This window comes from Oncorhynchus masou, chromosome 23 (genome assembly GCF_036934945.1).
Source record: "Oncorhynchus masou masou isolate Uvic2021 chromosome 23, UVic_Omas_1.1, whole genome shotgun sequence".
NCBI classification, from domain to species: Eukaryota; Metazoa; Chordata; class Actinopteri; order Salmoniformes; family Salmonidae; genus Oncorhynchus; species Oncorhynchus masou.
In genome coordinates, this window is record NC_088234.1 from 18,413,327 (window position 1) to 18,438,845 (window position 25,519).

The 25,519-nt window shown below is 44.7% G+C and overlaps 3 protein-coding genes across 9 annotated transcripts in view; 2 read left to right on the forward strand and 1 right to left on the reverse strand.

Annotated features, from left to right (window-relative positions):
* On the forward strand, positions 1-11,670 carry LOC135510489 (uncharacterized). Of its 5 annotated transcripts, none has more exons than XM_064931467.1 (8): positions 1-305; positions 4,385-4,587; positions 4,818-4,916; positions 5,065-5,160; positions 5,660-5,894; positions 6,017-6,863; positions 10,324-10,407; positions 10,535-11,670. In XM_064931467.1, exons 1-7 carry the CDS (start codon positions 125-127, stop codon positions 10,349-10,351), a joined length of 1,689 nt encoding a protein of 562 aa, XP_064787539.1. In that variant the 5' UTR covers positions 1-124; the 3' UTR covers positions 10,352-10,407; positions 10,535-11,670. The 5 variants fall into 5 exon arrangements, with proteins under 5 accessions (XP_064787539.1, XP_064787540.1, XP_064787543.1 ...); XM_064931471.1 differs by having other exon boundaries at positions 2-316; XM_064931470.1 differs by lacking the exon at positions 1-305 and adding an exon at positions 570-1,634.
* LOC135510490 (dehydrogenase/reductase SDR family member 4-like) lies at positions 10,847-17,811 on the reverse strand. Of its 2 annotated transcripts, none has more exons than XM_064931472.1 (9): positions 17,735-17,811; positions 15,755-15,897; positions 15,298-15,475; positions 14,936-15,037; positions 12,707-12,777; positions 12,574-12,625; positions 12,317-12,451; positions 12,084-12,163; positions 10,847-11,865 (listed from the first exon to the last, which is right to left on the reverse strand). In XM_064931472.1, exons 1-9 carry the CDS (start codon positions 17,789-17,791, stop codon positions 11,751-11,753), a joined length of 933 nt encoding a protein of 310 aa, XP_064787544.1. In that variant the 5' UTR covers positions 17,792-17,811; the 3' UTR covers positions 10,847-11,750. The 2 variants fall into 2 exon arrangements, with proteins under 2 accessions (XP_064787544.1, XP_064787545.1); XM_064931473.1 differs by having other exon boundaries at positions 12,108-12,163; positions 17,735-17,807.
* Positions 16,673-25,519, forward strand: part of LOC135510487 (embryonal Fyn-associated substrate-like) — an 11,496-nt gene continuing 2,649 nt past the window's right edge. Inside the window, exons 1-8 of one of the 2 annotated variants that reach the window (XM_064931463.1) lie at positions 16,673-16,819; positions 17,689-17,818; positions 17,946-18,308; positions 19,516-20,949; positions 21,126-21,245; positions 22,046-23,023; positions 24,318-24,392; positions 25,156-25,413. In XM_064931463.1, coding sequence (XP_064787535.1) covers positions 18,297-18,308; positions 19,516-20,949; positions 21,126-21,245; positions 22,046-23,023; positions 24,318-24,392; positions 25,156-25,413 — 2,877 coding nt within the window. In that variant the 5' untranslated portion in view covers positions 16,673-16,819; positions 17,689-17,818; positions 17,946-18,296. The remainder of the gene's footprint in view (positions 16,820-17,688; positions 17,819-17,945; positions 18,309-19,515; positions 20,950-21,125; positions 21,246-22,045; positions 23,024-24,317; positions 24,393-25,155; positions 25,414-25,519) is intronic. The other variant, XM_064931462.1, reaches the window with a different exon arrangement.

Consider the following 25,519-nt stretch of genomic DNA (forward strand, 5'->3'; position numbering starts at 1 on the left):
CACACTGTGACTCATCTGTTCCCATTGGAAACAACAGACGGTGGTCTATCTTCATTTAGTTATACAATCTTTGATTATACATTCATTCAGACGTCACATCCAGCAAGTAGAGAAGGCGGGGGAAATGTGGTTTTGGAGAAAGAGATGGCGGAAGCTGATGTGGATCTTGAATCAAGGAGTAGCGTACAGTGCTGAGAATGTTCCTTATCTTGTAGCACTATGGGTTATTAATGAGGAGAAGCGGATCGGATTATCAATCTTGAAGAACCCATTTGAGATATCCAAATTGGTGGAGAAAGTGCTGGGTAAATTGAAGGTTGTGAGAATTACGAGAGGCATGTTTGTTTAGATGTAATGTATTTCTGAGGATCAGAAAGAACGTGTGTTGCGTCTTACCCGAATTGAGAAGTTTGACGTGTCTTCGGAACACGGCACGGTTAAGTGGATAATACCTGGCGTCTCGTGGGAAATCTGTTACAGAGATGAAAAATATTCCTGGAGTGAATAAAGCACTTCGGATGAATCGTGTGTGTGTGGGGGGGGGGGGGGGGGGGGGTCGTCAAGTCTGTATTTTTTAAATGGAGTCTCTTCCCTACTCAATTGCAGTTGGGGTATATAAACTACAGGGCCGAGCATTTACCCCAAGACCAATGCAGTCTGATCACTGTAAAGCTTTTGCACATGTTTTAATCAAGTATTTGCAGAAGGGGAGAAGTGGAAATGGTTTTAGAAGTGATGAAAATGGAACATGTTGCAATTGTAGTGGGAACCATGAAGCTTCTTTGGAATGCCCGACCAGAGAATTTGGCCAAAATCCGGGTTTCCCACTACAATTCATATGCAGCGGCTGTTAAGTGTTCGAATGGTACTCCTAAAGACTCCATGGTGTCATGGTGGTGGATATGCCTTTGCAGCAGGGGTTGCCTTTCACCAACAAGACCTATATGTTAAGAAGGTGGACTGTGTGTCCTTCGTAGCTATGGTGATTAATGGCACTACCAAGGTGGAGAGGAAATCCCAGAAAATAGATATCATTGTGGATGCGGCAGAGCGGTTCCCGGGACTGAAAGACTTCTCCACGGAGGAGTTGCATGGAGTATTGTCATGTCCTAGAGCCTGAGAAGGGAAATATGGAGATTTTAAAGAAGGAAGTGGGAGTTTTAGGGCTCTATTTCACGTTGTTAGAGGAACAGGACTAATGAGGACAATTTAATGTAGTTAGGCCGTGACTGGCCTTACACTCCTAGTACAGTAGGTGGCGATGTATGCACCTTGAAAGTTGGATGCTATCCGCCAACCCAATCCTGAAGAAGAGAAAGCAGGAGAACCCAGCGTGTTTTTATGCCTAAAATTAACAAACTCTTATGACCAAAGTCCGTGTAATAGATACAGAATAGCAACCTCGAGCGTTGCATGTTTTCTGTTTGTATTGCTAGATGATCACCTGTTATTGTAACCTTGTCTTTAATTTATCCAGCAATCTCAGAAGAAACGTTTTGTTAGCCTAGCTAGCTACAAAGTTGTCTACAAAGTTGGCTTGGGAAGTGAGCTAAAGCTAGCTAGCCATTCTAAGTATAAAAATCGACCTAAATTCGGACGGGACAATATGGCAACTAAGAAGTCATCTGAAATGGGTAATTACTTTAGTCTTTGGTTTCCAACAGTTTTCTCGTTTCACTTACAGCTCGTGAGCTAACACTAGGAGTAGCAATAATTAACTGCAAAGAAACAGTAGGTAGCTATTGCGGGTTAGCCAGCCCTAAACAAACAACCTGATGGTTGCCCCTAGCTAGCTATATCAGTACAGTAGCCAAATAGTCTCCTAAAACAAGACGGATAGTCACAGTGTTAGTAAAAGCAAAGTGACATTGACAGTTTCCTAACAGTTTTGCAGCCAGTCAATACATTCGGGTGTCTTTATCAACCATTATATAATAAGGGCTTATAGAAAATGGTTGCTTACAACTACTTGAATTTGAAGTAAAGTGGGAAGATTAATTACACCCTAACTATCTTAAAGGGATAGTTAACCCAAATTACAAAAATTACCCAATGGTTACTTCCCCTTTAAAACAGCACTGTTACCATGGTTACTCCATGGATTTTCAGTATGAGGGAATCCACCCTAAAAAAGACGCAATAGTCTCTAAAAGCCAGAATGTTGAATAAAATTATATATACACTTACTTGACCAGTTGTACATGCTGGTGTTTTTGGCGGTAGGAGGTGGAGATAGGGTATCCACAGGAAAGTGTTGTTTTGCGTGGCCGATAGTCATGGGTCCAATATTAGCTTTTTTTTGTGCATCATGTCCAAATCATCCAAGATTATCTAAAATTGATTGTGAAGCTCAACAAAGTCACTTATAGGATTTAAACATGACGCTCAAAAAAGGCTAACAGACAGTCACTCTTCTAGTACTGATCGATTAACCGAAACGTCAGTTATTTTTTGTTTTTTAAACATCTAATTGACTGACTTCAGTTCAATTATTGGAATTGTTTTTTTCTTTTTCTGTGAGCTCAATGTGCACATTGCAGTTTCTGTAGAGATAAATCAGATCAAGCCTGAACTATGCGATGTGGTGGGGAGTTGAAGTTCCCAACTGGCCAATATTCGACATAATTTAATGCAGAAAATGTGGTCATTAACTACAATGACACAATCCCTTGCACGCCTACTCCGGTATGTTTCTCTTTTATGCCTGCTACGTTAGGTTAGTGTGGGGCAGAAAAGGAGAGAGAAGAGACAGAATGTGCGATTGAGAGGAATAAGAGAGCAGTTGCTTCGAGGTATCTTTACCTGGAAATACATGATCTTGGCCTTATTTACTTTGAAGAACTACTAAAATAGTGATTTTTGTCAGACCGCATAGGCAGCAGCTCTATAGAGATGACAGCCACCCTCGAAGCAGTGTTACCCATGCAGAGCAAGGGGAATAACAACTCCAAGTCTCAGAGCGAGTGACACTTGAAATGCTATTAGCGCGCACCCCGCTAACTAGCTAGCCATTTCACATCGGTTACACCAGCCTAATCTCGGGAGTTGATAGGCTTGAAGTCATAAACAGCTGCTGGCAAACGCACGAAAGTGCTGTTTGAATGAATGCTTACGCGCCTGCTGCTGCCTACCAACACTCAGTCAGACTGCTCTATGAAATCATAGACGTAGTTATAACATGATAACACACAGAAATACGAGCCTTAGGTCATTAATATGGTCGAATCCGGAAACCATCATCTCGAAAACGAGACGTTTATTCTTTCAGTGAAATACGAAACCGTTCCGTATTTTATCTAACGGGTGACATCCATAAGTCTAAATATTCCTGTTACATTGCACAGCCTTCAATGTTATGTCATAGTTGCAAGTTCAAACCCCCGAGCTGACAAGGTACAAATCTGTCGTTCTGCCCCTGAACAGGCAGTTAACCCACTAGGCCGTCATTGAAAATAAGAATTTGTTCTTAACTGACTTGCCTGGTTAAATAAAGGTAAAATAAAAAAATGACGTAAAGTTCTGGCAAATTAGGCAGCCCAAACTGTTGCATATACACTGACTCTGCGTTCAATGAACTCAAGAGAAGTGACACAATTTCACCTGTTTAATATTGCCTGCTAATCTGGATTTATTTTGGCTAAATATGCAGGTTTAAAAATATATACTTCTGTGTATTGATTTTAAGAAAGGCATTGATGTTCATGGTTAGGTACACGTTGGAGCAACGATACGCACCGCATCGATTATATGCAATGCAGGACACGCTAGATAAACTAGTAATATCATCAAGCATGTGTAGTTAACTCGTGATTATGATTGATTTGATTGTTTTTTATAAGATAAGTTTAATGCTAGCTAGCAACTTACCTTGGCTTACTGCATTTGCGTAACAGGCAGTCTCCTCGTGGAGTGCAATGTAATCAGGTGGTTAGAGCATTGGACTAGTTAACTGTAAGGTTGCAAGATTGAATCCCCCGAGCGGACAAGGTAAAAATCTGTCCTTCTGCCCCTGAACGAGGCAGTTAACCCACCGTTCCTAGGCCGTCATTGAAAATAAGAATGTGTTCTTAACTAACTTGCCTAGTTAAATAAAGATGAAATAAAGGTGTACATTTTTTTTAATACAGTGTCCAAAAATACAGATTTCCGATTGTTATGAAAACTTGAAATCGGCCCTAATTAATCGGCCATTAATTATCTGATTAATCGGTCGACCTCTATAATATACACAACACCTGAAATAAGAATGAATAAGTGATAGGCAGTAATGGGATGTCACTACCGTCATAGGACTTTAATTTAATTTAAAGATTATTTTATCAAACCAACTGACCTCAAAAGGCACTATTTGCTCCGCGTTACTCTCCCCTCTCTATCCCCTCAGACATCTTCCTTTCCTTCTCCTCCCTACGCCTCCTGGCCCCTCCCATCCGGCTGGTCTCTGCTGCCATGTGGAAGGTGATGAAGCAACGCGATGTGATGCATTATGGGACGCTGGAGGAGTTTGTGACATCCTGCTGTGAGACTGTCCCTGGCCTGCTCACATCTAGACACCAGGCCAAGCTGGCTCTGGGGCTGAGATCACGGGTGTGTGTGTGAGGATGATATTGTTGACCCATGGTCATAAGTCTTTAGACAGTTGTGTTGTAGTAAAAATGGGTTGCATTCATTTGGCACCAAATGGTTAAAAACCTGAACTTGTCCAATAAGAAAAGCTCAATTTTGTTTTCCGTTGCGACTTAATGAATATTACCCTGTATGTGCTTCCACTGTCAGACAGTTCAGTCCTTAATTATCATGTCTCTGGCCATTTGTAGCTGATCTTAGAGCTGTGCAATGGCTCAGACCCACCAGATCCTGCGGTTATCCTTACCCAGCTGGAAAGGATCCGTGCCCCCAACCCGTCCTCTGCCCTGGTGAGTGACAGTCAGTTCTCTGTACTGCAAGATGGGTGTGGTATTTGAATGGTCTTTCATCACTTCACTGCTTTGTACCCTAGGAATGATTTTGTGAGAAATACAGTATGTTTGCTGTAAGTGATGTCTCTGCATGCCTATGTTGCAGAAAAAGGATGTGAAGATTGAAACAGCAGTGACCAACCTCTGGGACCTGGTTGAAAGCTTTCTGAAAGACCCCACAGAGAGGGAACTCTTCTACAAGGTCAGACTGGCTTTGTTTTGTTTGACTCAGCAGCTTTTCGGGGCGGCAGGTAGCCTCGCTGTTAGAGAGGCAAGCCAGCAACGGGAGGGCTGTCCTGTCGAATCCCGGGGCCGACCGAAAATATCAGTCATGAAGTGAGCTGGCCAACCGGAGGGTTGCTGGTATCAAATCCTAGATTGCATTGTCTACTGTTGTGCCTTTGAGCAAGCCAATTAACCCCCCACAACAACAGCTCCCCAGGCACCCAGTGTGGCAGCCCCCCACACCTCTCCCCCCAAAACACTATGTATGTGTGTCTTTTAGAGGGGTTGGGTTAAAACAGGAAGTAACATTTTGGTTGGACCTTGTGCATAAATTAACAAAGTTATCTTAATTAGAGACAGTCACTGTAGCCACATACTACCATCCTGGTCTCGCAAGCTTACATTCTGTTTCGCTATGGTCGTACGAGGCTACATCCACTGAGTTCCCCTGTCCCCCTCTCGTCTACCCCATACAGGTGGAGTTTCCGTCAGAGTATGGGCCTCAGTTTGACCAGGAGCTGGAGAAACTGCTGTGGGAGTTCCTGTTCCGACTGGACCAGCTTCTCCCAGTTCCCAACCTGGCTCAGACGGTGTCGTGGCTCACTGCTGCCCCTCCTGTCCTGGAGGAGTGTGCGCAGGCTGCCTCCCAACCCCAGCTCCTGAGGACCCTGCTTCAGCACCAGATCTGCCTGGGACACCTGGATTCTGCAGGTGGGTCTACATAGGGCGCGTTCCAGGCCGACTACTTTGCAGTCGCCAGCCAGATTTCACAACGCCTGGGATAGATTTTTAAGATATCGGCTAACCTCATCTCTTTTGTTACCTCCTATCAGCTTCTCTCTCTTCGTGTATGGGCGACTACCTCCTCTCATCACTCTCTCTCCCTCCCTCTGGAAGAGTGCAGCAAAGCGTCAAATCAAGATCTAAGCCTGCCTCGGTTTCCACCCCAAGCCCTCTGTCTTTGACCCCGTTAACTGATTACAGACAAACAAAATTGTCATTGCCCGTCGCACCTGTGATTGGTGGGATTTGCAACGAAGACCTTCCAGTCATGGCTTCAGCCAATAAGAGGGCAAGAACTTTCCAGGAAGACGTTGTTATCCAATCGGTTTCAAGAGATGTGGAGGAGGACGCTGAGTCAACGGAGAGGTCAAAATATACATGTGTCAAAAGCAGAGAAGAGGAATCCGAAGAGGATGAGGAGATCATGGTCATGAGAAGAGGGAGGAAGAGGAGGAGTGTGAGAGAAAGAGGGAGTGAAAGAGTGCTCAGGAGAGGGCGTGGGGGGGAGTTTGTTAGAGATGGAGAGGAGGATATGACGAGCGGTAGAGATGGAGAGACTGAGAGAGATCTTCTTAGGGACTGTTTGGTCCAGTTGGGGATCGCAAACCTCAAGGTTCCGGAAGACCATCGCCTCTATTCTTACATCACAGCCTGTCTGCTCAACAAACCCAGGGTGCTCATCCCCCGACTGATTTCAACAGACATCCCTGCTCTTTTGAAGTCACAACCTTCCTGCAGCAACGGGATACCAACATCAGGGGAAGGGAGCTCTCTATGGGGACAGAGGCTCAAGTTGCCGGCGATAACAGCATGTCGGCTTCCTTCGACCTGGCAACGGAAGTTGAGTGACAGGTCATTGACCCTAGATATGGGGCTTCCAGCATCAGCTGACAAAGAGTAAGAGAAATACAGGTGCTGATTTAAACAACCAAGGATACTTTCCTATACTAGCCTGGTTGCCAGATCTGGCTGTGCTTTCTTTAGTAAAATGATGTTGTTCATTCATCGTTCCATACGTTCATCATCTCATACATGTAAGTGGAATGATGGCACACAACTGTAATTGTTTAAATCAGCAATGGATCGAGCAATCAGGCTAGTCAGATACTCACTAGTACCTCAGTTTCTTATTTTTTAAAATTGCTTTTATGCTATTTTCACAAGTATGTGGTAAATTTTCAAAAGGCTTCGTACAAAACTTTGAACTGGTAACACTTGTAACGCAGAAAGTTTCATATTCAAAACTTCATTCTAAGTTCATTTTGAAGAAAACTTTCACCACACAAGGTGCTACACCTACAAGGTGCTACACCTTGAATTTCTCTCCTATGTGGAAGCTAGGTGAAAATAAACTTGGACTTAATGCGGGCCAAACGAAATCTGTTCTCTAATTCTCTGATACATTTCTGATGGTCAACATATTCACTCTTTGGATGGCTCGTATCATCAAGTGGGTTCCCGCCTATAAATATCTGAGCATCTGGATTTATAAATATCTGAGCGTCTGGATTGATAAATATCTTGAGCGTCTGGATTGATAAATATCTTCACGTTTAAAAAATAAATAAAAAACGTACAGATGCGCTACACAAAGAGCTAAGATTTAAAGGGGCTTCTTTTTAGAAATAGATCGTGCCTCCATGAACGGTAGGAAGCATATTGTACAGTCATCTTCTCTGCCAGTTCTTGACTACGGTGACACCATTTACCAGAATGCAGCAGCCACTACTCATAAACCATCGAATGCCGTCTACCATAGCGCCCTTCGCTTTGTTACAGGTGAGGGTTTTTTAATACTCATCACTGCATCCTGTGTCAGAAGGTCGGCAGGACCTTGGTTGGTTAATTCTTTGAGGTCCCACTTGTCTCCACAAACTTATTTTTTTGTGTGTATTTTACCAAATTGATCTCCAAATTTCAATTCTGTTCACGATCCGGTTGTGTGAAAGCCTGGGATCGATAGGGCAGTTTAAAACTAAGTGTGCAATTGCTTTAATGAACTATTATAACTTGTTAAAATAGCCTGATGTGTTGTTTTGATTACATTTTTGTCCCCAGGGCACAATTGCAAATGAGACACTAGTCTTAATTGCGCTCTCCTGAATAAAATACAAGTACTTATTTGAATGTATTTTTTCTCCATACTCTGTATGATATGATCCTCTCACTGACTAGGTGATGTTGTGAGAACATTGGTGCAGTGACAGAATACCAGGGCCTGCCTGGTAGAGCATAGTATTATTGATGTATGGAATGTTAGTTACAGTAGGCTGAACTATGTAAGTGTGTTCTTTATTTCCATTTATGTAACTTTGTCATTTGGTTGATTCCGTGTGCGAGTGGTGGACGATACTGGGGTGGAATGAAGGTGGTAATGTAACACAAGTCGGTGAGGTGGAAACCATTAAGTTGAAACTTTGGGGTGAAGGACAATAGGTGGAGCCCTGTATGAACTGACATAAGTGTAACTGTCTTGGAATGTTTCATTTTACCTAATGGTAACTAACAAAAGGCCTACAAGTTTAAGAGATTACATGTTACCGTAAGATATCCATTGCGGGTGGTAACTGGAAAAAGTCTATACTTTACCCCAGGATACCCATTACAAGAGGTGCTATAGAAACAAGGTAGCTTTATTCACGTCAGGGAAATTTAGCAAAAAGTATCAGCCTATTTGCAACGCACCTTATTATTGTGTTTTCGTGGTTTGCACATGATTATGAAAGTGTATGTAATTCTGTCCTTGTGATGCACTTGTCTATTAATGTTCTGTATCTTTTGTGTGGACCCCAGGAAGAGTAGCTGCTGCTTTAGTAGTAGCTAATGAGGATCTGAATAAAATACCCTGAAAAGTACTATCACATGGAAGAAACAATGTTTAGCAGACCACGAGTTTGCATCAAGCCTGTCTTGAGAATTTTGGTCATACTTTAGGTTTTCATTGACATCACAGTGAATATCCTCATTGGGCATACTTTAGGTATTCATTAACATTACAGTAAATGTCCCCATTGGTCATACTTTAGGTTCTTATTGACATCACAGTAACTGTCCTCATTGTTCATGCACCTGGGGATCAACCTTTTGATATGGTGAATCCAAGCCTGACATTCTGTAGGTCTGGATTAATGTCATTGCATATCTCATCCATGACCTGAAGGATGGTGACACGCTCATGGGGATGTGTTCCTAATGTGTACAAAACATTAGAAACACCTATTTTCATGATCGTCATACCAGGTGAAGCTTTGATCCCCTTTCGATGTCAATTCAATCAGTGTAGATGAAGGGGAGAAGGCAGGTTAAAGAAGCATTTTTAAGCCTTGAGACAATTGAGCCATGGATTGTGTATGTGTGCCATTCAGAAAATGTGTAGGTGCTTTTGAACAGGGTATGGTAGTAGGTGCCAGGTGGTCTTGTGTCAAGAACTGCAATGCTGCTGGGTTTTTCACACTGAACAGTTTTCCATGTGTATCGGGAATGCTTTTGACACCTTGTAGTCCATGCCCTGACAAATTGAAGCTGGTCTGAGGGCAATAAGGGGTGCAACTCAATATTGGGAAGGTGTTCCTAATGTTTTGTACACTGAGTTTCTTCTTCACAAACATATATCTTTTCATTATGTAGTTCTTGATCATTATGTAGTTCTAGGGAGTTTTCCCTAGCCACCGTGCTTCTACACCTGCATTGCTTGCTGTTTGGGGTTTTAGGCTGGGTTTCTGTACAGCACTTTGAGATATCAGCTGATGTACGAAGGGCTATATAAATAAATTTGATTTGATCTGTAGTAGACAAATCTGTAGGTTTACCAAACGGTTAAGTGATTATCAATTAAGAGCAGTCTAAGTAAGAGTAAAATGTATTTTAACAAAAGAGAATCATATTAAAAGTAGTGTGGACATTGTGAAAGGCAATTGCTTTATTTAAACATGTATTGCAATGTGGAACATGTATTTCTAGCTGAAACCGTGTTTGGTAAAATGGTGACCTATAATTGTGTGTTGCACTTAAGTCAATTGAAAATGTGCTTAGAGATTTGAAAACTGCCGTTTTGATCAGTTGAGGTTTGTACGAAGTTGTGATCACAAACTTGTGAAAATTGCACCGAAGCGACTGGGGGGCGGGAGGGGGGTAATAAAAAAATACAGTGTCATCACATTGATATTGTAAATGTCCAGTATTAGTGTAGGACTTTTACTCCACTGTTTACACCTCCAGGAACTGTGCATTGATTTCTGCATGCATGTACTCTCAATTCTATGTTTAAGTGAGTACGTTATGTCAGTGCAGTTATCGTTGCCTAGCCATTACAGTGTTATTCCAAGCCTTACGTTTCTCCCATCTCGTTTCCATCTAGAAATGTTAACTTCTCCAGTAACCGGTGACACAGGATGTCATTGGATATTCAGAGGATGAAGCGACAAAGAATTTCAAAGGCAGTGTAAGTAGAGCCTTGGGAAGTGTAAGTAGAGCCTTGGGAAGCAACTTTTATTATTAACCTTGCTTGCCCTCGTGCGTCTATGGTTCCTGAAACCACTGCAGTCTAATGTGCTCTCTGTCTCCCCCAGTTGTTTGTGAAGCCCTACTACAGGTCCAAGCACGACACCTAAGTGCCCAACCCTCAGGGAGTTCTTTAAGCCCGGCATGGCCCGACGCCACCTGTTGTCTCACGGCAAAGGACACAGATGACACTCAATAATTCACCGGTCTATGGCAAAATAATTTCTCCTGGTCCCAGATCTGTTTGTGCTGTCATGCCAATTTATATGGTCTGTTTATTAGACATGGCAAAATAATTTCTCCTGGTCCCAGATCTGTTTGTGCTGTCATGCCAATTTATATGGTCTGTTTATTAGATGTGGCAAAATCATTTCACCATCCACTGTAAGAAAATATTTAATATGTTCTACTAGCAGAGTTTTACGATTCTTTGTATCTGAATCACTTTGGAATAAGCATTTTAAAAAACCTGGGTGACTTTTATTGTGAAGTCAAAAGGATTGCCCTGTTACTAAAACTGCACTACCTGTGTGCTGTAATACTTGTCAGTTTAATTGGCCAACACATTTTCTTTTAGGGGTAATAGGAATATCTTGACATATTGATGAGGAAAAAACTTGCACAAATCGAGAAGAGTTTTGCTAATTAGTTTGACTTATATATAATTATAGAGTTCAATTGTCCTTTTCCAATAACCAGATGCAGGATCTTCAAAAAGCAAATAATGAATCAAAGGGAAATTTATGCATCTGCCAAATAAGTTATTTTTCACACATCCAATGTCTTAGTGTGAAGAACTACAATTTTAATTGTGTATAATACATGTTGTATTTACTAGTTCCTGTATGTATATTTATGAAGTCCAATAATCAAACATGTATGACAGCGTTAAGGCAATGTAGTTATAGTTCCTAAGGGCTTGATGGTGGGACAGAGGGAAAACAGACATTTGGACCCTGCTTGTGAGCTCAAATGCTTTAGTGTGCTGTGACAGTCTTTGAAGTGTAGTAATAATACATTGTGTTCATTTGTTATTAACCCAATACACAGTATAGAGCCCACTGAAAAGCATACCGAGAATGTCAGGAATGGTGTCAACACTGTCCACTTCCTGCCTTAGTGTCCTCATGTCACTACAGTCTTAGAGGATTCCATTTCTCTGCAATGTAGAATAAATCTACCTGTCTTGCAGTCCATTCTTACATTACAAGCATTGTTTAATTTTGAGCGTCCCAGTCAGTCAGCGTGGCCAGATTCTATTGACACATTACAGCCCGACAAGTCTCACAACCTGCAGCTCATCCCTCCAGTCACAGTGATGGTCTCTCCAGTGATGTAGGACGCGTCCTTAGAGCACAGGAAAGCGATCACTCCACCGATCTCCTCTGGCTCCCCAACCCTGGGAGAATAATACACAAGTAACAAATCAAACAGACCACCATGGTGAACATGCATAAAGACAGCCAAATACAGATATGACGTCAACAACACGTCTTTCAATGTTACACAAGCAAATTCTACCAATTCAGTCACAATGGGTCAGACACATTCGTGGACACACTACATAAAAACAATAACACTTGAGGGTAAGAATGTACACTGAACTAAACGATGTACCCTAAGAATGAAGTTGAAGGCAACCTTTTAATGCTAAGCTGCTTCTTGAACTCATCCACAACGTCTTCGTCCTGCCACAACTGAGAGAGAATAAGAACACCGCATGATCAAAAACTCCTATCTGTATGAATGATAGGAAAACAACAGCCAAACGAGTGATAGAAATAGAGGGTAAGCAAATATGAAAAGAGTAAACCGGTGAAGATGATGATAGAAAGGGAGGGGATCCTCACTGCTTGGCTGAAGCGGGTCTTGATGACGCCGGGGGCCACACAGTTGACACGGATGTGGCTCTGGGCCAGTTCAGGGGCCAAGGCTCTGGTTAGGCCCAATAGGGCCGTCTTACTCACACTGTAAGGACCGAGGGCCTGGGGGGAATCAAAGGTCACGTTGAAAAAATATTTCTTCATACTAATGTAAACACTACACACAACAAATTCTGAGATGATTGACCCGAGAGCCATTCAGAGGGAAAATCAGAGGAGCTTACCTGCATAGGCTGGTAGCCGGCGACAGAGGACACAAATACAACACTCCCGCCCCTGGGAAATGCATACATTGTAATTGGTATAGTTCACAAAACACCTTCCTACTTCATTATTTACATCTTCTCACTCTCTCACCCCCTCTTCTCCATGTGAGGCACCACCAGTTGGGTCATAAGAAAGGCTGCCTTAACATTCACATCCAGGATCTGCATGGAAGTGAAAAGTAGAGCATTAGATCATGCAAACAAAGCAACTATGTTAAACCAACCAATGAATACCTAAGCATCTATGTGAATGTGTGAAACCTTTATTTAACTTGGCAAGTCAGTTGAGAACAAATTCTTATTTACAAAACCCGGACGACGCTAGGCCAATTGTGCGCCGTCCTATGGGACTCCCAATCACGGCCGGATGTGATGTGAGGCCGGATGTGATGCAGTCTGTATTCGGACCAGGTACTGCAGTGACCTCTCTTGCAATGAGATGCAGTGTCTTAGACCGATACGCCACTCGGGAGGCCCAACTAATGAATAGTTGGTTAAACCAAATAATGAATACTTAAGCATTTACAGTTGAAGTCAGATGTTTACATACACCTCAGCCAAATACATTTGAACTCAGTTTTTCACAATTCCTGAAATTTAATCCTCGTAAGAATTCCCTGTCTTAGGCCAGTTACGATCACAACTTTATTGTAATACTGTAGAGTGATTTATTTCAGCTTTTATTTCTTTCATCTCATTCCCAGTGGGTCAGAAGTTTTTACATGTACTCGGTAGCATTGCCTTTAAAATGTTTAACTTTGGTCAAACGTTTCAGGTAGCTTTCCACAAGCTTCCCACAATACGTTGGGTGAGTTTTGGCCCATTCCTCCTGACAGAGCTGGTGTAACTGAGTCGGGTTTGTAGGCCTCCTTGTTTGCACACGCTTTTTCAGTTCTGCACACATTGTCTATAGGATTGACGTCAGGGCTTTGTGATGGCTACTCCAATACCTTGACTTTGTTGTTGTGCTTAAGCCATTTTGCCACGACTTTGGAAGTATGCTTGGGGTCATTGTCCATTTGGAAAACAAATTTGCGACCAAGCTTTAACTTCCTGACTGATGTCTTGAGATGTTGCTTCAATATATCCACATAAATTTCCCTTCCTCATGATGCCATCAATTTTGTGAAGTGCACCAGTCCCTCCTGCAGCAAAGCACCCCCACAACATGATGCTGCCACCCCCATGCTTCATGGTTGCGATGGTGTTCTTTGGCTTGCAAGCCTCCCCCTTTTTCCTCCAAACATAACGATGGTCATTATGACCAAACAGTTTTATTTTGGTTTCATCAGACTAGAGGACATTTCTCCAAAATGTATGATCTTTGTCCCCATGTGCAGTTGCAAACCGTAGTCTGGCTTTTTTTATGGCAGTTTTGGAGCAGTGGCTTCTTCCTTGCTGAGCGGCCTTTCAGGTTATGTCGATATAGGACTTGTTTTACTGTGGATATAGATACTTTTGTACCTGTTTCCTCCATCTTCACTAGGTCCTTTGCTGTTGTTCTGTGATTGATTTACACTTTTTGCACCAAAGTACGTTCATCTCTAGGAGACAGAACGTGTCTCCTTCCTGAGCTGTATGATGGCTGTGTGGTCTCATGGTGTTTATACTTGCGTACTATTGTTTGTACAGATGAACGTGGTACCTTCAGGCGTTTGGAAATTGCTCCCAAAGATAAACCAGACTTGTGGAGGTCTACAAAAAAAAATTCTGAGGTCTTTGCTAATTTCTTTTCATTTTCCATGATGTTAAGCAAAGAGGCACTGAGTTTGAAGGTAGGCCTTGAAATACATCCACAGGTACACCTCCAATTGACTGAAATTATGTCAATTAGCCTATCAGAAGCTTCTAAAGACCTGACATTTTCTGGAATTTTCCAAGCTGTTTAAATGCACAGTCAACTTCTGACCCACTGGAATTTGAATATGGTGAATTATTAGTGAAATAATCTGTCTGTAAACAATTGTTGAAAAAAATACTTGTCATGCACAAAGCAGATGTCCTAACCAACTTGCCAAAACTATAGTTTGTTAACAAGACATTTTTGGAGTGGTTGAAAACGAGTTTTAAATGACTCCAACCTAAGTGTATGTAAACTTCCGACTTCAACTGTATGTTAAACCAACCAATGAATACTTATCAGTAAGTTATTACACAACTTACTGAATACTTCAAATAACTTGTTACATTAAACTAAGGGAAATGAGGCACTGTTAGACATGTAACATATTTCATTGCATCAAGGCTTCAGTATATGGGGCAGATTTTCGGTCCAGTTGCTTTTCAAAACATTTGTAAGATGCTTGGACGCATAACGCACCTTATCCCAGACTGCTGCTGTGGAGTCCATGATGTTTCCAAAGAAAGGATTGACTGCTGCGTTCGAGACCAGGATGTCTATACCTCCACAATGTTCCACTGTCTAAACAGAATGGAAAATAACAACACTGGCATTCTGTAAGGGCATGTGACTGATGGCTGTGCCTGTGACCCCGTGTCAAGAAGTGGGAACTACAGTATCGATGATGTACTGGAATGCCACTGTGCTGAAGTTGAGTGTGATGGTGGTCACAATTTAAAGGTGTATCATTTGAATACGATATTGTCGTGTGATGATCAACTGATGTCTACTCTGTGTGCACCTTCTGGAATAGGAGCAAAATGTATTGGCTTTTTCTTTACCATGTTAACCAGTCTTTCTCTGTCTTCACTTTTCCCAACGTTGCAAATCGTTCCGGTCACTTGTATCTTCTCACTCTGCAGTAGTGCCACGGCCTTGTCCACGTTGGACTGACGTCTGCTGCTCACCACAACGTGAGCCCCTCTCTGACCGAGAGCCTGAGCTGCAGCCAGACCAATTCTGAAAGAGAAGAAGTAGAAGAAGACACAGTCAGTAGGAGAAGGATGATATATAGGGCCTAGAGCTTTCCCTGACTGTGTGGTCTGAGCAGGAAAAACTCTGGCCCCTATTCCATAGACACTTGTTATGGCTTATAGGCTAACTTGGTGCCCATAGTTTTTCCAGGTCAGGCTAAGCGGTCAGGAAAAACTCATCATAGGACCATAGAGCAGGTGGGCAATTCACTATAAACAAATTAAATACATCCCCAGCAAAACAGTAGGCACAGCTATTCCTTACCCATCAGTGGAGGCAGTCACTACGGCGACCTTCCCTGCAAGACTGCTTTGAGACCCAGCAAGACTGCCCCCAGACATATTTCTTGTTTGACCTGCGACAGGATTGGTCAAAAGGCTCCTGCTAACAAAACACCTCAGCATTACCTGGAAAGAGAGAAGATTTCTCAGTGCACACACATACAGTAGACACAAATGCAGGTGCCAACCCACAAGTGACCCTTTCAAAACATTATGCCTTAGTTACTAGGTCCCTTAGTTATTACATTGCTTTATCCACGATGTGCCTCCTTATTGTGGCTATCAGTGTCTAGACCTTGGTTATGAAGAGCAGAAATTAGGTGAAGGTTGAATTGTGCAAGAATACAAGTGTTATGTTGAATTCAAAATACAATGATATGACCTTACCTTTGCCTTTCTGATCAATAACGGCTACATGTAACACCAATAATCAAGGTTTGGCGTACTGCTGGTTTACAAATTGTAAGTTCAAAGTACCTCTGTGCAAAGTCCTTTACGTCCAGTGACAGAAGACAGGAATAAAAACACGAGTTTAAAGACGACGTTTCCGGTACTTCTCCAAAGTAAAAGTTCTATCCCGGGTGTACTGCTTTATTTACAACTGCGTCTATTGTTATTGCGCCTGTACTCTCGTCTATACGGCAGCCTGTGCTCCATTCAAACAGAATCCAAAAACCCGCAGCAAAGCAAATAGCATATAACAATTTATTGCGTTTACCATCTACTTACATTAAACGTAATTAGTTGGTTACAGCATCTCTCCTTGCCAGATAAAAATGGCCCAGATTGAACTATCTGTGTATGTGAAAGCCCCAGAGTCTTCCGAGTGAAATGCTGAAGGCGGAGCTGTAATCTTCGGTTTATCCATCCTCAAAAATGTTGCGCTTTACCGCAAGAGGGTCGTATCCAATTACGTAGTCCTTCTCGGGAGGGAGACATACGAGAAAAACCTCGTTTGCCACGAATTCCCTCAACTGAAATAAGGGAACGCTCGATAGCTGTCTTTCTTTTCTCGAGTATTGCATGAAATGTTTCTATTTCATCAAGGGTAAGTACGCTAGCGAATAAAACAACAAGTGAGTGTCATTTGAATGCAGACTGAAGTTTTCTTGTTAGCGAACTGATTTCATGCCCCCTTTTGTTTTGCCCATTGGCTATAAGCTAGCTAGCGGTTTACGTTACAGTAACAAGCTAGCCTCCGCTCCATCGATTTAGATACAATTTGGCCCACATTATACAAGTGAGCTAACAAAATATTGAATATTCATTCATTTTTATTTTTTATCCGCGATCGGGTGAGCTGTGTGCTAACTTTAAGGGGCTAGCGAACGTTTGTTAGCAAATATTTACGTCATCTGAGTCAATCCATGCCATGGTCTAAAATTTCGTCTTGGCTGACTGATCCAACTGCCTGGTAACTTGATATGCAACCTCTTGAGTTTTATGCTGTCAATTAAGTTTTTACAGAATAATAATTGCCACCGTTATTTGATATACATTTTTCTAATGACACTTGTTACATATTTTGAACACTTGCGTTGTAACTGTAGATCTGTCATTGGGGTAGCATTTGCACGATGAAATCTCTTGAGATGCTTGTTTTCAAGTGTTCAAAGGGAGAAAAAACTAAACAAACAGTACTTAGTAACAATAATAATATTCCAACTACTGTCTAATAATACCAATGAAATAATAATAATATTTTTTAAGTACATTAACAGAATAGCAAGTTGTTGTACAACTACTAACGGGCCTACAACTAATAAAAACTAATGCTACAACTACTAATAAAACGTAAGTGTATATAATACATACATATTTACAAATATCTTAACATGGTGATGTTTCTATTAGTTAAAACCAGTTTGTTCTTAATATTTGACAAAAGGCTTTCTTAAAATGCCCTGATTTCTATAGGTAAATTATTCTGGTCAGTTGAGCCTTTTTATCTGAAGGATCTTACTCTGTGATGGACCATTGGAGTTTTTTGTCGAATGCAGTAGTGAGTCTTGTAAATCATGGATGTGTGACCACAACATGGGATATGGTAAGAAGACAGAAGTTATGAATTGGCTCTAAATACAAGTGGTAGATGTTGACATCCTCTAAGGATCTAGACTATGTTGTTTACAAAGTGAGAACAACACTAACGATTTCATCATTTCCCTGACTAGGATTCTCCTTCAGTGGAATCAGGAGTGTGAAATGATGATTGCATCACAATCCGGCCGAACTGGCTTTTCTAATCTTAATCTCAAGAATGAACGACAACACTGAGCCAAGAAGAAGCAGTTCTATCATGCCCTCAACACAGAAGAACCCTATGGGTGTTGGTGAGTGAAGAAGGCAGGACATCTCGCAGCCTTGAAGGAGGCTGGTGGCGTTTCCCTTGAACACAACTTGGATCGTGTGTTTGGACTCCACAGCAGTCCGCAGTTCACCTCTTGGTTCTAGATGGAGGACTCTGTCTGTTTGTGAGCCTGACCCAACGTCCTGACGGGAGCACTGTCTGAGGAAGAGTAAACATGTCCCTCTCTGTGAGTACCAATCGTGTGTGTGTGTGTGTGTGTGTGTGTGCACTTTTTGTATGAGATATGGTGGGTAAGCAGCCACTGATGAAATGAGCCCAACTGGTGACATGGCACTAGTTATTTTTCAAACCAGGGCCATGTTTGAATACTTAAAAATGTATCATCCTTCTTTGGGAGAATCACTAATATGACATAACTGGATCGGTGAAAGGCCATTGACTGACGTGAACCTTTTTGTTGTCCCCATCCAATACTCTCAAATCAGTGATTACATCATTCGGGGAAGGGAGGGAATGAAGGATGCGGTTTTTAAGTAATTGAACATTGCCCTGGCTTCCATCCACTGTTTCCAGCAGGCATGTTTCAGAGTAGAGCTAGTAGTGCAAAACGTTTTTCAACTGAAAACAAAATGCTGTGTTCTAATAAGACAAGATTGGACACTTTGACATTTACATTTTTATTTTTATTTTTTTAATTTCCTTCATACTGAACGCAGCTCAGGGCTCAGCTTGTCTCTATAGCCAATCCCCAGGGGGTTAGGGTTTTGAAAAGGAGAAGATGAGAGGAGGCCCATGGGACGGCAATTAAACCCCAAACTAGGGACAGATGTTGCCTCCCTCCCTTACCCCCCTCCCTCTCTCTCCCTCCATCCATCCCTCTCTTTTCTCATGACCATTTACTCCTCTTGTCTTTTCAATCATTCCTCCCTCCTGACTATTTTTTTACCCACCTAAAAGTACTGTGTGCAGTAACTAAGTATATAGGGATTCAGCACTTATATCATTATGTGTTTAGTCATGATGGGACTGAATGTATTCTCTCTCTTTCTCGCCACCACACTGTTTTTGTTTAGCTCCTCCCTCTTGATCTTTAGCTCTTCTATTCACTTAAACCGTTATACAATCAGCTATTCTCAATCTCTTTCTTGGCATCAAGTCAATACATTTGTCTGTGTGCAGTCCTGTCAGCATGTAGATGTATGCTTCCGGGTGTGATGTTAGGCTGTCTCTGTGTGTGCATTCCTGTCGTCACTGCCCCCTATGACTAGTGTCCAAAGTTTTTCCTGACCACGTGACTTCATTAGGAAAAACTCTGGATTAACACTGGGATAGTGATGGGTGTTTTGTGGATCTCTTATTTTGGAGAAATGACTGTGTCATGAGTTATTTCTGTGTTATACGTTTTCCCTGTCCCTCTTTCCCCCCCTCCTCAGACGGTGCTGGCGAAGGCCCTGTTTGACAATGCAGCAGAGAGCCCTGAGGAGCTGGCCTTCCGGAAGGGGGACATCCTGATGGTTCTAGAACAGGAGCAGGGAGGGGGTCCTGGCTGGTGGCTCTGCTCCCTCCATGGGCGCCAGGGCATCGCCCCCGCCAACCGCCTCCGCCTCCTCCACACCACCCCGGGGTCTGACCCCCGACCCCCTAGCCGCGCCCCCAGTGAAGACTCCGTGTACCTCTCCCCTGGCCCCCTGGCCCTCACAGCAGTCTCCACGGAGGACATAGACGGCGTCTACCGCACCCCACCTAGCCTGGGGGAGGCCCTGTACCAGAGCCCAGGGGCGGTGCCTGTTGCCTCTAGACCAGGGGTCCTCCGACAGGCCGAGGTAGGGGGTCGCCCACGCTCCCGCTCCAGCTCTGGCACACGCCCCCTACCCGATTGGGACGGGGGGGTGACGGGGCGCCCGCGCTCTCCTTCCCTCCGAGGCAGAGATGTAGACTCAGCTGGGACTCTTTACCAGACCCCCTCCACCCCCACACTTCTTGGGCCCCAGCACCACAGATCACCAGGGGGTCTGACTGGAGCCTCTGGCCCAGAGAATGTCTATCTGGCCCCCAGTGGGATGCCCCGGGCAGTGGGTCTAGCTCCAGAAGGGCCAGAGGACAACACCTACCTTGTCCCCAGGGAGACTGTAGCGGCTGCAGGCCACTCTGACAGCTGTTACCTGGTCCCCAGAGGTACTGTACTGCCCAGCGAGGAGTTCTACCAGACCCCCACAGGAGGGGCAGCAGGGGTGGCCGTGGCGACCCAGGTTACCCCCATCGCTACCAGGATCCTGGAGACTCAGAGCCTCACCCCTTCACAGGTCAACGGGGACAGGGGGGCCCCCCTCAAGCCCCTCACCCCTCATTCCAAACTGGCACAGGGCACCCCTGGGATGATGTACCAGACCCCCACCCATGTGGGAGCAGGGATTCTCAGGAATCCACCCGTCCCTGCACTGGGATCCCCCAAACCTCAGCTGAAAGGCGTGATCCCAGGAACCCCCAGAGGTCAGAGTGGTGTGCCCTCCACCCCTCCCATCGCCAGGGGGAAGCTAGCTCCGGCTACCCCCGTCAGGGGGTCCCCCTTGCTGGCCAGACCAGGACAGGGACAAGGCAGAGTGCCCAGGTCACCAAACTTTGCCCGTAAGCCACCTCCTCCAGCCCCTCCAGTGAGGGGTGTCACCAGAAAAGACTTGCCCCAGCCTGGAACCCCTGTGTCCACCTCTAAGCCTGCCATCTCCACCCCCCAGTCGACTCCTGTACTCTTGCAGCAGGAGAGCAAGGATGGGAGGATGACATCGGATGAGAAGAAGAAGAATGGGCAGAATAAGAAAGGAGAGGGCAGAGAGTATGCAGATCCTGATGACGAGAACCTCGACGAACAGGTGACAGACCGACAATCTCGTCATGACTAGGCCCCAGAGTTATTCCCCGTCAAGTCATGCATTCAGGAAAAACTCCAACCCTAGTTAACCAATGTGAACTATATATCTGACGTTGACCTTGTGCTTATAACAAGCATATAACAGTCTTATGACATGTGTTGTGCCTGGTCTACTAGGTGTATGATACTCCTCCCAGCAGTAGGTGGCATCGGCAAGCCCCAGCAGCGCTGTGTGACGACGAGAACATCTACAACACCCCCCGCTCCCTCCCCCCACACACTGACCTAGAGTCAGAGGTCAGTCAGGATTCTTCCTCCACAGTGCAGACACCATCTCTCTCCTCTCCTACTCCATTTCTCTCTCTCTCCCCGGCTCTCCTCTTTCTCTGTCTTTTTCTCACTCCTCGCTCTCACTTCATCTTTCTTTCTCCCTCTCTTTTCTCTGTCTGATTCTCCCTCTCCCCCTCAGCTCTCAACCTTCCCTCACCTGTTCTTCCCTTCCTCCCTCTGCCCCTCACTCACCCTCTCTTTCTCTCAGTCCCCCTCTGTCTCTCAGTATTCCCCTCTTTCTCTCAGTCCCCCTCTTTCTCTCTCGGCTCAACTTTCCTTCACCTGTTCCTTCCTCCCACAGCCCCTCCCTCCGTCTGTCTCTCTCTCTCTCTGCCACACCTGTTTCTCTGTCAGCTGCATTCCAGTCTGTCTGATCTGAATACTGCTGTTGCTATTTTCTCCCAGTCACACCCAGCTGTCTATACCGCAGTGGGAATGTAATGGCCAGGCTATCCAATCTCCTCCTCTGTTCTTCTAGAACATACATAACAAACAGTACTACTGACTAGGAGCTTAGAATGACTGAATGGAATGACTTGAAGAACAATAACGGTCAAGGAAGACTTGCTCTGCGCCATATAGACCCACATTGTCCTGTGGAATTATCTAGGTACATTATTTTGCCTAACTGAGCAATTGGTGTCTGGGCCAGGGGGCAAAATAGAGAGCAATATCCCCTTGAGGAAAGTAGCTATTTATTTTCTTTCTCCATTTCTCTCCATTTCCTTCCATCCCGTTCTGTCTTCATCTCCATTTCTCTCTTTCAGGTGTACAATGTTCCCACTATAATACTCAGCACGTCATCAGACCCCCAACAGCAGACCTACAACGTCCAAGCGTCTGTTACAACTGCTGAATCAGAGGAGGACGTTTACAGCGTTCCCTCCCTTCCTGGCCTACCTCTGGCCCCGGGGGACATGTCCACCATCATCTCCCTGGAGGAGACGGAGCACGGCCAGGTCTACTCTGTCCCCGGCCAAGGGAAGAGAGCGCCGCTGGGTGAGGGCAGCGACTTGGGCTCCACCTCCGAGCCGGACTGTGGCATCTACAACATGCCTGCTCTCACCCTTGACGTCTTGCCCTCTTCGGCGATGTCAACGTCGTCTTCCACACATAGGTTATCTGTATCCAGTAATGGGTCTGGTGACATCCAATGGAGAACCTCGCTTTCCAGTCTTGTCCAATCGGTGCTGAGCACTGCCTCGGGTGCACCCGCCTCCTCAAGGGACCTGGCTACCTCATTGGCTGAGATCCTGTCCGTTTGGAAGTTGAGTCAACCCAGCGAGGTCCCTCCCTCTCTCCAACTGGCTTGGGCCCGCCTCTCAGATCTACTTCCTGCTTTGTCTTCCTGTGGCCATGCCCCTCCGTCAGACACCCTGCTCTCTATGGTCCAACGGGCGCTGGAGGATTCCACCATCCTGTTACAGACGCAGGGGCGGCCCCGCCTCCCTTCCCAGGACTCCCTGTCCCGGAGACCCCTACCAGCCCTTCCCGTAGCGGACATCAAACCCGTAGGGAGTGGTATGGGACCACGCAAGAGTAGCTGGATCCAGGAAAGGCCCTTACCCCCGACCCCGCAGCCAGCGTTCCCCCTGCCCCTCGCACAACCCTCCATGACCATGTCCATCACAGTAGGGCAGAGCGATGGAGAGGAAGAGATGGGGAACGAGTACGCTGGGATAGGTCTGACTCCCGCCCCGACACCACTTCCTGTTGGAGACAGTGTGGGATACGTGAAGCTGCAGGTCAGTCTTCAATCTGCTGGCTTTTGTTTCTCGCTCACCTCTCCCTTGCTGGCACTTGTCTGCATTTTACATTGTGTTTGAGTGATTTTTTACATTTACATTTTTTACATTGTGTTTTAGGGGGATTTCAGTATTCTACAATTTAAGCTTTGATGGTTCAGAAGAAACCGCTTATCTTTAAACAGCCACTACAAATTGTAAAAATACTTCCCCTTTATCCACAGTGACTTATAATAATCGTTCTTGTATGTTTGCCTCTCTTCTTCTAGTTGTTTTATTGGACAGTATCTGCTCTGTGGGCCCATGGCTGTTTCTAAAGTGATGTATCTACATTATACTTACAAAAGTATGTGGACACCCCTTCAAATTACTGAATTCCTCCATTTCAGCCACACCCGTTGCTGACAGGTGTACAAAATTGAGCACACAGCCATGCAATCTCCATAGACCAACATTGGCAGGCAAATGGCCTTGCTGAAGAGCTCAGCGACTTTCAATGTGGCACAGTCATAGGATGCCACCTTTCCAACAAGTCAGTTTGTCAAATTTCTGCCCTGCTAGAGCTGCCCCGATCAACTGTAAGTGCTGTTATTGTTAAGTGGAAATGTCTAGGAGCAACAACGGCTCAGCCGGGAAGTGGTAGGCCACACAAGCTCACAGAATGGGACTGCCGAGTGCTGACGCGCATAGCAACACTCACTACCGAGTTCCAAACTGCCTCGGGAAGCAACGTCAGCACAAGAACTGTTAGTTGGGAGCTTCATGAAATGGTATTCCATGGCCGAGCAGTTCCAGTGAAGGGAATCTTAATGCTACAGCATACAAACATTCTAGATGATTCTGTGCTTCCAACTTTGTGGCAACAGTTTGCTGAAGGCCCTTTCCTGTTTCCGCATGACAATGCCCCTGTGCACAAAGCGAGGTCCATACAGAAATGGTTTGTCGAGATTGGTGTGTAATAACTTGACTGGCCTGCAGAGAGTCCTGACCTCAACCCCATGGAACACCTTTGGGATGAATTGGAACACCGACTGTGAGCCAGGCCTAATCACCTAACATCAGTGCCCAACCTCACCAATGCTGTTGCGGCTGAATGGAAGCAAATCCCCACAGCAATGTTATAACATTTAGTGGAAAGCCATCCCAGAATAATGGAGGCTGTTATAGCAGCAAATGGGGGGGGGGGGGGGTGGGCAACTCCATATTAATCTCCATGATTTCGGAATGAGATGTTCAATGAGCAGGTGTCCACATACTTTTGGTCATGTAGTGTACTTTCACCATTCCTCCACAGGGAAAGCCAGAGCCTCCCTCAGATGTCCAGACGGAGAATGTGTCAAACCAGACTGCCCACACCACAGAGCCTAGGGTAAGTAACACACACTCACATCTTATGCTCCAATTGTCACACATATGCTTGTCTCATTCTCACACACTTTCCTCACACACTTTCTCACACACTTTTCACACCAATCACCCCGCACATACATGCACACATCTTCTCACATCTTCACACCACATACACAAACTATGGCCTCGGATGAATCATTAATTCTCTCTTGTGTATTTACTGATGAGCTTTCTCTGTCCTTCAGTCCAGTGAGTCAACATTGATCTACCTGACTTTAGCTTACATTGACAGTAAATCTGCTCTCTGTACTTCTTTATCCAGTTTCAACCTGCCTGGATCAACTAAACTTGTTTACCTTTACAGTATCTCTACCTCAATCTCAATGTCTCTTTATCTTTCTCTCATTTTTTCTCAGCCTATATTTTTGTAGGCTTAGGTTGCGTCAACTTGTGTCATAGCCACACAACAAGAGGTCATCTGTGGTTCTAAGAACTTGACATAATAGACAACGGGTGCCCAATGCACAATAGATGGCAGTTCCATAAGTGACAATGTTCATCCCTACCATTACAATGATGACCCTATCTCACTGTCTCTCCCTCCCCCTATGTCTCTAACTCTCTCCCTGTCTATCTTCTCCTCCTTCTCCCCTCTTTGCCTGCCCCCTCCCCCTTCTCTCTCTTCCCCCTTCTCTCTCTTCCCCCTTCTCTCTCTTCCCCCTCCCCCCCTTCTCTCTCTCCCCCCCCCCCCTTCTCTGTCTCTGTCTCTCTCCCTCCCCCAGTTGAGCCCCTCCCCTCCTCTACCCATCTCTCTCTCTCTGGAGGACTCTGAGCTGCTGTCCTTCTACTCGTCTCAGAGCCTGTCCCACCTCTCCTGTCTGGCCGACTCCATCGACGTGCTCTTCAACAGTGTGCAGGGGAACCAGCCTCCCCGCGTCTTCGTTTCCCGGGGGAAGAGTCTGATCGTGACGGCGCACAAGCTGGTGTTCATCGGGGACACGCTCTCCCGCCTCCTGACCTCTCCTGACCTCCGAGCAAAGGTCAGCACACATTTCATGCCAAATTGACACGGTCGTGACTCGTGTTCATGAGGGCACACTGTAGCAAAACATTTTACAACAGAAAAAGAAAATGAATGTTTTTCAT

Bases quoted from the DNA above. Each gene is read 5' to 3' on its own strand.
- LOC135510490 (XM_064931472.1), bottom strand. From the start codon at position 17,791: ATGATTTACAAGACTCACTACTGCATTCGACAAAAAACTCCAATGGTC. The intron at 15,476-15,754 runs GTAAGGAATAGC...CTTCTCTTTCAG, and splicing joins GTGACTGCCTCCACTGATGG to AATTGGTCTGGCTGCAGCTC. The intron at 12,626-12,706 runs GTGAGAGAGTGA...TGCATTTCCCAG, and splicing joins CCTCACATGGAGAAGAGGGG to GGGCGGGAGTGTTGTATTTG.
- LOC135510489 (XM_064931468.1), top strand. From the start codon at position 125: ATGTGGTTTTGGAGAAAGAGATGGCGGAAGCTGATGTGGATCTTGAAT. The intron at 4,588-4,817 runs GTGTGTGTGTGA...GGCCATTTGTAG, and splicing joins CTCTGGGGCTGAGATCACGG to CTGATCTTAGAGCTGTGCAA. The intron at 5,161-5,659 runs GTCAGACTGGCT...TACCCCATACAG, and splicing joins AGAGGGAACTCTTCTACAAG to GTGGAGTTTCCGTCAGAGTA.